The sequence below is a fragment of the Hemiscyllium ocellatum genome, chromosome 37 (genome assembly GCF_020745735.1).
Source record: "Hemiscyllium ocellatum isolate sHemOce1 chromosome 37, sHemOce1.pat.X.cur, whole genome shotgun sequence".
NCBI classification, from domain to species: domain Eukaryota; kingdom Metazoa; phylum Chordata; class Chondrichthyes; order Orectolobiformes; family Hemiscylliidae; genus Hemiscyllium; species Hemiscyllium ocellatum.
The window spans coordinates 5,021,561-5,036,212 of record NC_083437.1 but is presented as its reverse complement, the minus strand read 5'-3'; the positions used below and the strand labels follow the sequence as shown (position 1 = coordinate 5,036,212).

The 14,652-nt window shown below is 42.3% G+C and overlaps 1 protein-coding gene across 1 annotated transcript in view; it reads right to left on the bottom strand.

Annotated features, from left to right (window-relative positions):
* Positions 1-14,652, bottom strand: part of epha8 (eph receptor A8) — a 548,357-nt gene that overhangs the window by 105,193 nt on the left and 428,512 nt on the right. Inside the window, exons 11-12 of the mRNA XM_060852189.1 lie at positions 14,207-14,392; positions 3,650-3,711 (exon numbers count right to left, since the gene is read on the bottom strand). Coding sequence (XP_060708172.1) covers positions 3,650-3,711; positions 14,207-14,392 — 248 coding nt within the window. The remainder of the gene's footprint in view (positions 1-3,649; positions 3,712-14,206; positions 14,393-14,652) is intronic.

Here is a 14,652-nt window from a genome sequence, read left to right as displayed (position 1 = left end):
AGAGAAGGCCTTTGACAGAATTTTGCACACCTAAAATGAAATCGGACCTCTATACCAACAGTCTCAATCAATGGATGGGAACCAGAAAGCTTCCCGATCCGATCTGGGGTCAAACAGGTTTGTCCCCTCCCCGCTATCTTGTTTGTGTGTTGCACCAAATAATTTGCTGAGTCTATGAGGAAAGAGTCTATGAGAGGGGTAACTATTCCAGGCAAAGGAGGTCTGAAGACTCCTTGTTCATGGATGACATTGCTGTTTTCTGCTTGGATCCACTGTCAATGCACAGACTCATGAGCATATGTGACTAGCTTGAACTGGTCTCAGGAGCCAAAGTAAATCGAGGCAAGGGCAAGGCCATATTCTTCGGAAATGAACCAACTGATCCTTTATCCCCTTCACCTTCAGGGCAAATTACTTGAAGGTTCTGGGAATATGGTGTGCAAAACTTGGGAGGAGTGTTTCACCAAAGTGAGGGAGAAACTGGACTTTTCGGAGCACCACTCCCTCTCCATTGTGGGTAAAAACTTGGTTTCATCAGGTGTGAGGCATTGTCTCTGTTGTGGCATGGGGCATAGGTCCGGCCATTCCCAGAATTCACACCATTGAGATCTAAGAGGGACTGTGGCCAGACACCATATACAAAACTCTGGATTGGTGGTGGAGGGGGGGAGGGGGGAGGGGATGGGAGGAGGATTGTATCCAATACAGTCCTCATTCCGGTTGCCACCTTTGTGCACAGCTGCATCAAGCTGGATGCAGACCCTTGGTACACAAACACCAAGTATCACTATATACTGAGGTTCTACCTGGCCCTGGTGTTGCAAAGATCTGGCCTCATTGCCACGGACCATCCAAGTAGATGGACAATTCCATATCACCTGTCCTTCATGGAGAAATTTAAAAAGAAAAATAACTAAAAAACTTTGATCACAAGTCTATCAGGAAGTGGTTACTCGTAGCATCCTCAAGACCCTGTGGGAAAAGGAAGAATGTGGATCCCATCAGTTTACTTCCTGAGAAGACTGCCAAAGTCATTTGGCAGAATGTCTCATCACCAGAACTTTCCAACAAACACCAAGACGTCGCTCAGCTGGTGATGAGAAGGGCACTGAGATCCTTCACGTCGCTCAGACTCTGTGCTGCCCTCGAAGCATCTGCAGTAGTGATGGGGTGGGGGTGGGGGGGGAAGGAAGGGTAGAGATTGTCACACATCCTGTACAAGAAAGCACCTTTGCAAAAGAACTCTGGAGAGTAATGCAGTGCTTCTTGTCAAGGTTAGTCCTGAGCAGCTCCTTAATGCAAGACTCTGCACTCTATGGTCTATTCCCCGGTCGCACACTGACACAAACATTCTCTGCACCTGGAGAACTATCACCTCACGATGTTTTTTGATCCATCTGAAACTCCAGGGCAAGGAGCTGACCTTGACACAGTGTTGCAGACTGGCACAGTCCTAGGTCCAGGACAATGTGCTGAGGGACGCACTAAAGCATGGGGCAGCTGTTGCCAAGGAGCAGTGAGGAAGTACCATCATCTATGGACTTCTTGCCAGAGTTAAATGGGGTCTGTTCAATTATTGCACCCGAATGGTGCCTCAACCATATGCAAATAAAGTCTTACATAAGTAAGAAATGCCTTGGGTTTGTTTGTTTTGCATATGTAATGACTATACAGAATTGAATTGCTCTTGTGACTATGTATGTATGTAAAGATTTTTTTATGTGTAGGAGTATGTTTTTGAAATAAAAAGGATGGGTAGTCCAGTGGGATTGAAAAAGGCAGAATGAAGCAGGTTTGGGTGGAGATTTGGATCCATCCAAACCAAACCTGATCTGTTGTTTTCAGTTAAAGTTCTTCCCAACACTGCTTCTCCTTACCACAATTTATTCTGGACGCAGAAAAGCTTTGTGGATTTGTCACCTGGAAATGCATTCTACTTTTCCACACAATTCCATTTAACTGCAATAAGCCTGGGCTATCATTCCAAACACAAACCTTGCTAAAGATACCAGAGAAACTGCACGTGGCAATGAGGTAATGCGTGATCCTTTACCCTTGATGCATCATTAACAGATTAGATGAGCCCTTGTTACAAATGCTTGAAAAATCAATCTCATATTTGAGTCAACCATGCCCATTAGACATGATTTGGAGATGCCAGTGTTGGATTGGGGTGTACAAAGTTAAAAATCACAACACCAGGTTATAGACCAACAGGTTTAATTAGAAGCACACTAGCTTTCGGAGCGACGCTCCTTCACCAGGTGACAATCAATGTGCTTCCAATTAAACCTGCTGGACTATAACCTGGTGTTGTGTGATTTTTAACTATACCCTTTAGAGATTATAAAATGGAGAAATGGTTTCCAACCAGTAAGACTTGATACATTAACTCTGTTTTTCTCTCTCCACAGATGCTAACAGACTTGCTGTGTTTCTCCAACAATTTTCAGGTTTTATTTCAGATCCCCAGAACCTGCAGTATTTTGCTTTTGCCCTTTAAGGATCATTTATTGTAAATTACAATACTGTCCCCTGGTATTCCCATCGAGTGTGAATGTTGAAGGTGGTGGATGGGGTGTGACTCAAGCTTTTTGTTAGGTGGTGTTGAGCTTCAATGTTGTTGGAGCTGCACATTTTTAGAAGTAATCCATCACATGCCTGACTTGTGCCTTATAGACAGTGGATAGAATAATTATGAATGCCCAGCAAAGTATCATACATTGCCAACGATTGAAACAGGAAAGCATCTGTTTTGACCCAGATCTGCTCAATGTATTGAATTTGTTTTTTAAAAATGTAATGTGGTAAATAAGTGTACATCTATTCTTAAAGGGAGCATAGCAAACAACTGCTAAAGTGTTGTAGAGTCTGTTAGCTGCGTTGTTTGTTTTTTTCCTCCCAAGTCATTGCATTTACAAATGGGGGAAAATGCAGTTATCAGCCCATTGTACACAAAACAAAATATTTTGCTCATTTTGCAATTGTTTGATTGGAATGAAAATAGTGTTACAATTTCAGGGTGAACTGCTCGTATGCATTTATGAAGTGTTGGCAGAAAGCACAGCAAAATATATAAATCATATTTTAATAACATTTTCTGATTACCACTGAATATAACATTTTTGCAGAATAGTTTGATTTAGCTTTTCCTTTTAGTGTGAGAGTGAGCATAAAGATAATGTTATTTGCTATCATTTTCAGGGTTAAATCAGTGACTAGGAATAGCTGGATTTGGTTTTCAAATAAGACGAGTCACATTTTGAACTTGGTTCATAACTCCTGATCCACAATCGGATTATAAATGGCAGTGGTTGTAAAATCTAATTTTGAACAAATGATTTAAGCCTATGAAATATTGCTTGTATGCATTTAAGCGTGCAGCACAGCAGAGGCCAACATCTTTATAAAGAGAAGGGACATATAAAACAATAATTGAATGCATTGGAAATTTGACTCTCTTCTCATTTTGAATCTTCCCTTCCAATTTCTCCAAATCATATACTGCCAATGAAATTATCCAATCATATATTCATCACAACTAATATGAATAGCTTTTTAAAAGAGAAAAATACTTACTAGGATTATATAATAGGAAGCATAAACCCAAGTTTGATAAATATTCTGTCTGAAGTGGAAATAAGCTTACCCTCAGAAATGAATCCAGCGATCCATTCTCCATATAGTCAGTAACTATCATCACTGGTTTACCTGGAAATGAAATGGTCATGAAGCATTGAAATGTCTCACGTCTTTAGCCCATAATGGACTGAGCACAGTAATTCTACAATCAGCAGAGGCACAAAACACATGATAAGCAAGAGCTGAGAACATGGGGCTATGGAGTTCTGACATGTATAGCCTCGGGCTATCACAACTGATTTTTTCTCCTATGTTACTGTCTCTAAATGGGATGCTCACTTAAATCCTAATTCAGTCTGTATTTTTCTTGGCCTTGTTGCTTCATCACACTATAGTTTGCAGTCTTTCAACATTTGTTGAAAGGCCTTGGACCTAGATTCACCTGGTTTGATCTGCAAAAATCCATACTAATCTCCCCTTTAACGAAACCCAGTTTGTACCTTCTATGCTATCTAGTAAATTTTCCATTTTCACGTTCTCTTTTAACCCCTGCTCTGCAGGAGTTGGTTTCTTTTACCTTAATTCCTGCTGTTGAGCTCCCTTTGCATTACTGATAAGGAATGACCAGCCATGATCATATTGAATGGTGGTGCAGGCTTGAAGGGCTGAATGGCCTACTCCTGCACCTATTGTCTATTGTCTATTGTCTATTATTGAAATTTGCTGTCTGGCACACTGCAGCAACTCACCAAGATTCTTTTGATAGCACCCTCCTACCTTTGAACCTAGGACAAGGGTAGCAGATATATGGGAACACCATCAGCTGCAGGTTCCTTCCAAGCCATTCACCATCCTAGTGGCAAGATGTAATTTTTTTTTTCTGCTTCTCATTGTCTGGGACTTGCAAGGAGGAAAGGGTCAGAAGCAAGCGGAAGTGGGTGCCTTTCCCTCCATTTGAGTCCCCCTAGATTGGGGCCATTGAAGCCCACCCTCTAATTTGGCAGTCAGGTCACCATGGCTTCCTGTTGGGAAACTAGTCACCTGTTTCTCTGGCCAGATAAAGTAAGTAATTGGGGAGAATGAGTTTAGCCTCTTAATTGATCACTTCAGGGCTTTAGTTGCCACAGGGCTCTCTTACTCAGCACTGAGTGGTTAAGGTGACTGGGAGGAGGTGGGTTTCTAATCAGGGCCATTTGTCCAACTTCTGCCCAACTTCCTCATTGCTTCCAGTGAAGGGAAAGTCACACCCCGTTCCTATCATCACTTCTCCAACATTCTGGAATTTCAGCCAGTTCCCTAGGCTTTTTCCTCAACTCAGGGCTGCCTGAAACATTGCATGAACATAGAACATAGAACATAGAAGGATACAGCGCAGTACAGGCCCTTCGGCCCTCGATGTTGCGCCGACCGAATCCTACCTAACCTATACTAGCCCAATAACTTCCAAATGCCTATCCAATGCCCGCTTAAATGACCATAAAGAAGGAGAGTTCACCACTGATACGGGCAGGGCATTCCATGAACTCACAACCCGCTGTGTGAAGAATCTACCCCTAACATCTGTCCTATACCTACCACCCCTTAATTTAAAGCTATGTCCCCTAGTAACACCTGACTCCATTAGCGGTAAAAGGTTCTTAGTATCTACCCTATCTAAACCCCTAATCATCTTATACACTTCTATCAGATCTCCCCTAAACCTTCTCTTCTCCAATGAGAACAGCCCCAAGTGCCTCAGCCTTTCCTCATAAGATTTTCCTACCATTCCAGGCAACATCCTGGTAAACCTCCTCTGCACTCGTTCTAAAGCTTCCACATCCTTCCTATAGTATGGCGACCAAAACTGCACACAATACTCCAGATGAGGCCTCACCAGAGTCTTATACAACTGCAACATGACCTCAGGACTCCGGAACTCAATTCCTCTGCCAATAAAGCCCAGTACACCATATGCCTTCCTCACAGCATGCTTCCTCAATTTCTAGTTGCCATGAACATTGAACTGTATTTATTTCCTGCAAAGCATCGGAAGCAAGTACTATGCAAGAAAACAATGCTATTCTGTTTGCTGTGTTAAATTAGGCTACAGTAGTGCAATGCCTATGATATTTGAAATACATGAAAAGAAATTCATCTTGTGTCCACAACAAGGGATATACCAGGTTATGTGCTCAAGACTATCCATGCTCAACAAAGGCCAAAGCAAATTCTGCAATGAGTTAAATAAAATCTACCAAAAAAAAGGTTCATTTGGCAACATTTGCCTCCAGTGTCCTCTGGAACCACAAATGTAACATTCCAAACATTTCCTGGATTGTTGTTTGAGTAGTTATTTCAGGACCAGTGGCTAAGCCACTCCAGACTTTGTACAATTGCCAGACTTTCACTTTTATGTTCTTACAACTGTAGGAGGCATCCAATTCACATCTTTAAGAAGCCTTGGACGACTTACTTGTGAGTGATTTGAGGCATTCAGGAGGGCATTTGGATGATTACTTGGGTAGAAATGGCATACAAGCAAATAGAGAAAAGGCAGAAGATTGACACCAGTAATACAACTGATGTAAGCATGATGGGCTGAATGGTCTCCTTCTGCACCATAATAATTCTGAGATTCTGTGTCTAAGGGCTGTCCAAAAAAAAAGGCATCCTAAGAAATGCAGCTGCAGTACATTTGTTGAAAAAAAAGTGCAGATATTTTACACAGGAAAGATGGACTATTTGAATTTCACTGCGATTGTACCTTCCTTGGAACATTTGGTTCTAAGTTATACAAGATGATACAATAGATACTGCTGGGGCAAATATGTAGGGACAGATATCAAGTTAGAGAAGATCAGACCCCATATGTTGGTGTAGGGTGTTGAGTATGGAAAGGGTGATTGGGGTCTATATATCGAGGATGCAAACCCAATGTCTGGGCAAATGGTGCTTGCTACATTTGTGTCTGACTGGCATCAGATAAGCCATATCTCCTTTTTGGAGCATCAGCTATCAGCATTTGTGGCTACATGTGTCTCCTCTCTGTTAGATAGTGAGACGGAGAAGGCAGCAACCAAGACGGAGCTTGCTCAGAAATTTTTTTTAACAAGTGTAAGTTATGAATAGCATGTTCTTGTGTAACACTTTTGTACAGTAAAAAGTGAGGTCTGCAGATGCTGGAGAGCAGAGCTGAAAATGTGTTGCTGGTTAAAGCACAGCAGGTTAGGCAGCATCCAAGGAACAGGAAATTCGACGTTTCGGGCCAGAGCCCTTCATCAGGAATTCCTGATGAAGGGCTCTGGCCCGAAACGTCGAATTTCCTGTTCCTTGGATGCTGCCTAACCTGCTGTGCTTTAACCAGCAACACATTTTCAGCTAACATTTTTGTACACCTCAAAATGGAGCTCCAATGGTATGTTCACCCAAGGCTGTTTTTTAAATTTAAAAAACTGTTTTTTCTCTCTCGGTGGGATCTCAATGCTGCGAGGTAGAAACATAGAACACAGAACAGTACAGCACAGTACAGGCCCCTCAGCTCACGATATTGTGCCGAGCATTTACCTTAGTCTAAGGTCAACCTAACCTACACATCCCTCAATTTAATGCTGTCCAGCAGTTGCTTAAATCTCCCTAATATTTCTGACTCTACCACCAATATTGGCAGTGCATTCCACGCACCCACCACACTCTGTGTAAAGAACCTATCTCTGACACCTCCCCTATTCCTTCCTCCAAACGCCTTAAAATTGTGACCAATAATGACAGCCATTTCTGCCCTGGGGAAAAGCCTCTATCTACTATGATTCTCATTACCTTGTACATCTCTAATATACCAGATCAATGCAGAGATTCAACAACCCAACTGGATGGTGCTGTGAAAGGTTATGAAGGATGAGTCACTATTCATTTTTCTTCTATTGTCAGTGTAAGGATTGCTAACTGCAGTCAGAAGTCAAGGGGTCCCCCAATGGATGACTGCTTCCTTTTGCTCCATCAGACACATCTCCTGTTGCAAAATGGAAGCTCAGCTGCTCAGTGATTAAGGGCTGAATGAAACTTCAGCCATGGGTTGTGATTTGATGCCCTGACATCAATGAAGCTTTTCTGAACGGATATTGATTTAACTCCGAGAAATGAAGCCGACTCAGACCGCCTCAATGCCCCTATTCTTTTGCTCAATCACTCTGGTCACACATACTGCTGGGGTGAAGGGTGGGGCAACTCTGTGAGCAGACCAATTGGAAACAGAATGTGGTGTATCAAATCAAGGAGGAGTTATCCAGCCACAGAATAAAACAGCTTGGAAATAGGAGCAGATAACTGAAAAGAAAAAAAGTGAGAGGGCAGGACTATGGCAGATGCAGTTTAATGCCATGCATGTGACAGAATATACCTTTGATTGGAGGGTATTGCAGATGGAAGATGATCTAAATTTGAAAGCACTATAGAGAATAACCAAACAGAGTGATAATAAGCTGGTTCACACGGGCAGAGAATGTAATAAAAGATTAAAAGGATACCAGGCTTTAATGCAAGGATTTTGTGATATTGGTGAAAATGGACTACGAATTTTTGACTTTGATCACCTGATTTTCATAACTGCGAGCATACATGCACAAAAATTACATTAAAAATTTCAGAAAATTTAAGATGGCTGCAGTGTCATCTGACCAGGGTTAGTTCATGAAACCATCAATAACGAGGACCCAATCCGAAGTGAAATTCCATGTCATTATAGTTACTCAGATTAGCATCCTTACGGAAGGAGAACAAAACTATGCACTGAGCTCTGGAAAATGGCCTCACTGGAACAGGCACACAGTTGAGTACTAGCTACTTTCCTAGCTAGTAAGAAAAATTATGTTAACACCAATATTACCTTTCGGTAAGGGACATTGCTGTCTCCGAAGACATGGGGTAAACCTGAACTAATTCATGGTTGTGAAGAGAACATAACCCAAAACCCAAGACCGGTTACTGGCTCACTCCTCAGAGAAACACACTCATTTACCAAGACACGGAGCTATCCAGACCATTCAAAGTAAACCCTTTCAGACCAACCACGTCATACAGCAATAGAGAATTCTAGAGGCTCACAAATCTCTAAAGAAATATTTCCTTATCTCAGTTCTGAATGGCTGACCTCTTATCTTCAGGCAAGTTGGTTTAATTTTGGGCTCTCCACCCATTCAGAAATGGCCTCTTGCCATCTAATTTGTCAAGTCCTTTCAAAGCTTGATATGTTTAATTACATCAGCATCCCCTTCAGGAGGCATTAGACTGATGGTAACATCATAATCCAGAACCTCAGGATTGTAATTATGTAATTTCAAATACCATCACATCAGATTGCAAAATTTTCATTCAATAAAACTCAAGAATTAAAATCTATTCCAATGACAACAATTATCAGGAAAGCAATTTGGTTCCCTCATGTTGTTTAGGGAGGGAACTCTGCTTTCCTTACTGGGTCTGGTTAATGTGACAGACTTGATTAAGGAACTGAAGGTGAAGGAACCCTAAGGGGACAGTGACCATATGATAGAATTTACCTGCAGTTTGAGAGAAGCTGGAATCTGATCTAACAGTATTACAACTGAGTAAAGGTAATGATGAAGACCTGAGGCAAGGAACTGGCCAGAGTTGACTGGAAGGGAAGCCGACCAGGGAAGACAGTAGAGCAGCAATGGCAGTAGTTTGTCGGGTAATTTAGGAGGCCCAGCAGAAATTCATCCCAAAAAAGAAGAAATATACTAAAAGGAAGATGAGGCAACCATGGCTGACAAAGGAACTCAGGAAAAGCATAAAAGCAAAAGAAAAAGCATATAATATGATGAAAGTAGGTGGGAAGTCAGAGCATTGGGAAGCCCTTTAAAAACGAGCAGAAAAAGCGATAAGGTCATGGTGGGGGTGGGGGCAATGAAATATGAGGGCAAGCTCATAGTAATATAAAAGAAGATTGCAAGATTTTCTTCAGATACATAAAACTTGAGAGAGAGAGACAGGAGTGGACATTGGATCACTGGAAATGGATGTGTGGGGAAAAAAGAAATGGAAGAGGGACCAAATAGGTCCTTTTTAATTGGTCTTTATAGAGGAAAATATCAGCAGCATACCAGAACTTCAGGCAGAGGTGAGTTTCAGTGGCTATCACTTAGGAAAGGATACTGGGGAAGGTGGATAAACCACCATGATCAAATAGATTATACCCCATAAATCTGAAGGAGATAGCTGAGGAGATTGCAGAGGCATTGTTGGTGATTTTTCAGGAATCCCTGGATTCAAGGTGAGTCACAGAGGAATGGAAAATGGTTAATGTAACACCCCTGTTTAAGAAGTGAGGATGGCAGAAGACCAAAAAAACAATAGGCCAGTTCACTTGACCTTGGCCATTGGTAAGATTTTGGAGATCATTATTAAAGGTGAAATTGTGGAGTATTTGGAAATGCACGGTTTTAAAAAAAAAGGGCTGAATCAGCATGGCTTCGACAAGGGGATATCATGTCTGATAAATCTGAATTATTTGAGGAGGTAATGAATAAGTTAGACAAAGGAAAGTCAGTGAATGTGTTCTATTTGGATTTCCAGAAAGCCTTTGACAAAGTTCTGCACGGAAAGACATGAAATAAGATGAGAGGCCATGGTATTAGGCACAAGATAATGGCATAGATGGGGGATTAGCAGGCATGCACAAGGCACAGAGTCAAGACAATGAGGTCTTTATTGGGATGGTAGCCGATGACTAGTGGGGATTCCGCAGGGGTCTGTGTGTTGGAGCCACTACAATTCACATTATATATTAATGATCTGGGCAAAGGAACTGAGGGCATTGTTGCTAAGTTTGTAGATGACAAAATTATAGGTGGAGAGACAGGTAGTGTTGAAGATGTAGGGAGGCTGCAGAAGATGAGGAGAGGTCAAAGAGGTGGCAGATGAAATACAATGTTGGAAAGTGTGAGGTTCTACATTTTGGCAGGAAAAAAGTAGAGGCATAAATTATGGGGAAAAGGTTCCAAAATCTGAAGGACAAAGTGATTTGGGGGTCTTTGTTCAATATTCTCTTAAGGTTGACATGCAGTTTCAGTGGTATTTAGGAAGGCACATGTTAGAACTCATTTCGGGAGGACTAGAATACATGAGGAGAGATATACTGTACAAGGCTCTCGTCAGATTGCATTTGGAATATTGTGGCCGTTTTGGGCTCTGTACCTAAGGACAGGTGTACTGGTTTTGGAGGGGGTGCAGATGATGTTCACAAGAATGATCCTAGGAATGAAGGGCTTATCACATGAACAGCAGTTGAAGACTTGGAGTTTTCAACTTACAGAATACAGAGATGTCTGGACATAGTGGATACAGAGAAGATGTTTCCACTAGTAGTTAGGATGAGGACCTGAGGGCACACTCTGTCTCAAGAGTGAAGAGATGACCCTTGAGAAAAGGCAGAATTTCTTCAGTCAGAGGGGTGGTGAAGGCCAAATCATTCAGTTTATTTAAGAGAATAAAAGAGTGGCAGGGTGATTCAGTGTTAGCACTGCTGCCTCACAGTGCTGATCTGCTGTGCTTTTCCAGTACCACACCCTCGACTCTGATCTCCAGCATCTGCAGTCCTCACTTTTTCCTTCTTATAAGCTTAGGCAGTTTAGTCCAGATTATGATAACTCCCATGGTGTAAAAAAAATACCCAATTTCCCTCCAGTTCTTTTGTCAAATATTTGAATAATTAATTGCAAGTTATTTAACATTTATCACTTTCATAACCTCTTCCAAACCAGATTACCAAGTACAATGTTTATTCATTCACACCACCAGTTGCAATTCTGGGATTGTCAATTGTTCACGGAACTGTGAACAGTCATTTTAATGTTCCTTGAATGAACTTCAAGCTTCACATTAAGGTGCAGAGTTTTCTGTTTCTGCTGCTGTAACATCACTGGAACCTTGCTATGGGAACAGCTTTGAGAGAATTCACACTTGAAAACCATTTATACAATTTGCCTGAAGTATTCTTCTGTAAGGTACATGTATTCTTAAATGAAGCAACTAGTTTTTCAACTCAATGCATTTATGGAATGTGGGAGTCAGTGACTTGTTAAGTATTCATGGCCTATCCCGAAATGCACTTGTGGAAGTGGTGAGCTTTCTTCCTGAACCGCTGTCATCCATGTCGTATAGGGACATCGACAATATTAGGGAGAGAGCACCAGGAATTTGACCCAGCAACAGTGAAGCATTAGTGATATATTTCCAAGTCAGGATAGTGAGTGACTTGGAGGGAATTGCAGGTGGTGGTGTTCCCATGTGTCTGCTGTATGCTATGATCAAACGCAATAATGGAGTATAGGTCGTATGAGGATAGGTTGAGAGTGCTAGGCCTTTCCTCATTGGAACGGCGAAGGTTGAGGGGTGACTTGATAGAGGTTTATAAGATGATCAGGGGAATAGAGTAGACAGTCAGAGACTTTTTCCCTGGGTACAACAGAGTGTCAGAAGGGAAAAAAAAATTAAGGTGAAGGGTGGAAGGTATAGGGGGGGGATGTCAGGGGTAGGTTCTTTATCCCGAGAGTGGTGGGGGCATGGAATGCACTGCCTGTGGGAGTGGCAGAGTCAGAATCATTGGTGACCTTTAAGCGGCAATTGGATAGGTACATGGATAGGTGCTTAAGCTAGGACAAATGTTCAGCACAACATCGTGGGCCGAAGGGCCTGTTCTGCGCTGTATTGTTCTATGTTCTATGTTCTATATGTCAGGATAATGAAGAAGGCATTTGGTACGCTTTCCTTTATTGGTCAGAGTATTGAGGTCATATTGCGGCTGTACAGGACATTGGTTAGGCCACTATTGGAATATTTCGTGCAATTCTGGTCTCCTTGCTATCGGAAGGATGTTGTGAAACTTGAAAGGATTCAGAAAAGATTTACAAGGAAGTTGCCAGGATTGAAGGATTTGAGCTACAAGGGGAGGTTGAATAGATTAGATTAGATTAGATTCTCTACAGTGTTGTAGAGAATTCCCTTCCGCCCAACAAGTTCACACCGCCCCTCTGGTATGAAGAGAAACCCACCCAAACCATTCCCCTACCCCTGGCTTTTTTCCCTGGAGCATCAGAGGCTGAGGGGTGACTTTCCAGAGGTTTATAAAATTATGAGGGACATGGATGGGGTAAATAGACAAAGCCTTTTCCCTGGGGTGTGGGAATCCAAAACTAGAGGGCATAGGTTTAGGGTGAGAGGGGAAAGATATAAAAGAGACCTAAGGGGCATTTTTTTCACAAAGAGGGTGATACCTGCATGGAATGAGCTGCCAGAAGAAGTGGTGGAGGCTAGTACAATGACAGCATTTAAAAGGCATCTGGATAGATATACGAATAGGAAGGGTTCAGAGGGGTATGGGCTGGGTGCTGCCAGGTGGGACTAGATTGAGTTAGGAGATCTGGTTGGCATGGACAAGTTGGACTGAAGGGTTTCTTTCATGCTGTACATCTCTGTGACTCCTTGACTCTATAATATCCAGGTTTAGCTGGAAAAGTGGCAAGTGACATTTGTGAAAAACAAATGTCAGACAATGACCATCTCCAATAGAGATAATCTAACCACTGCCCCTTGACATTCAATGGTGTTAGCATTACTGAATCCCGCCACTGTCAACATCCTTGGGGATTATCATTGACCAGAAACTCAACTGGACTCACCACATAAACACAATGGCTGCAAGAGCAGGTGACGGGCTCAGAATACTCACTTATTCAATTTACTCACTTGCTGATTCCCCAAAATCTTTCCACAATCAATAAGCACAAGTCAAGAGTGTGACGGAATAGTCACTTGCCTGAATGGGTGCAGCTCCAACAATATTCAAGAAGCTTGACACCATTCAGGACAAAACAGCCCATTTGATTAGCACATCTACCAAACATCCATTCCCTTCGCCCCGTAGTGCAGTAGTGCACACTGCCACTATCTACAAAATGCACTGCAGAAATTCACCAACAATCCTCAGACAACACCTTCCAAATTCATGATCACTTCCATCTAAAAGGACAAGAGCAGCAGATATTTGGGAATACCATTATCTCTAAGTTTCTCTCCAAGTCATTCACTATCCTGACTTGGAAATACCTCAACATTCCTTCACTGTCGCTGGGTCAAAGACTATGGAATTTGCTCCCTAAGGGCATTGTATGTCAGCCCCTAGTGCATGAACTGCAACAATTCAAGAAAGCAGCTCACCACAACACATTCTCAATGGCAACTAGAGACAGGCAATAAATGCTGACTCACATCCTACATTTGAACAAAAATAGATTTTTGATTTTATGAAGGAAAGGTCTTTGATCTGATGATGGTTGGCCCTTGGATACTACCATGAGGAACTCCAGAATAAATATGTTGTGACTGAGGTGACTGACGTCTAATAACAATAACCATCTTCCTTTCGGCTAATTATGACATCAGGTTATGTGGTTAGCTATGGGAAAAGCAGGGTTGCAGGGAGAGGGAAGAGAGGGTTGTGTTTGGGGGAAGGGGGCTATGCTCTTCGGAGGGTTGGTGTGAACTCATTTTACTGAATGGTCTGCTTCCACACTCTCGGGATGATATGATTCTATGAACTTTATGAAGTGACAGCCACTCTAGTACTTACTTCTGGTCACGACTCCTTCTAACCGAATGATGTTTGGATGGTCAAACTGTCCCATGATGCTGGCCTCACTCAGAAAGTCCCGTCTCTGTTTCTCAGTGTATCCTGATTTGAGTGTCTTTAAAGCCACAGGGATCTCTCGCTTTGCTGGCAGCTTCAGGCGACCATAACACACCTCCCCGAATTCACCTGCACAACCAAACCATGTTAGCAAAGGCCAAAAAGTGATACCAGGCAGGTTGACAATCTAAATTTGAAGTCAATGGAACTGACTATTAGTTGGAAGATAAAACTTTGCTCATTTTGATCAACATCTCACCACCCCTCCTCTCCTTCCTCACCCCGACCCCCTCACCCCCACCCCAACTAAACACAGAATCAATTCTCACTCATTATTGTTCTGGAGTAGCTAGGGATAAGCAATAGGTACAGTAGCACAGCGATTAGCA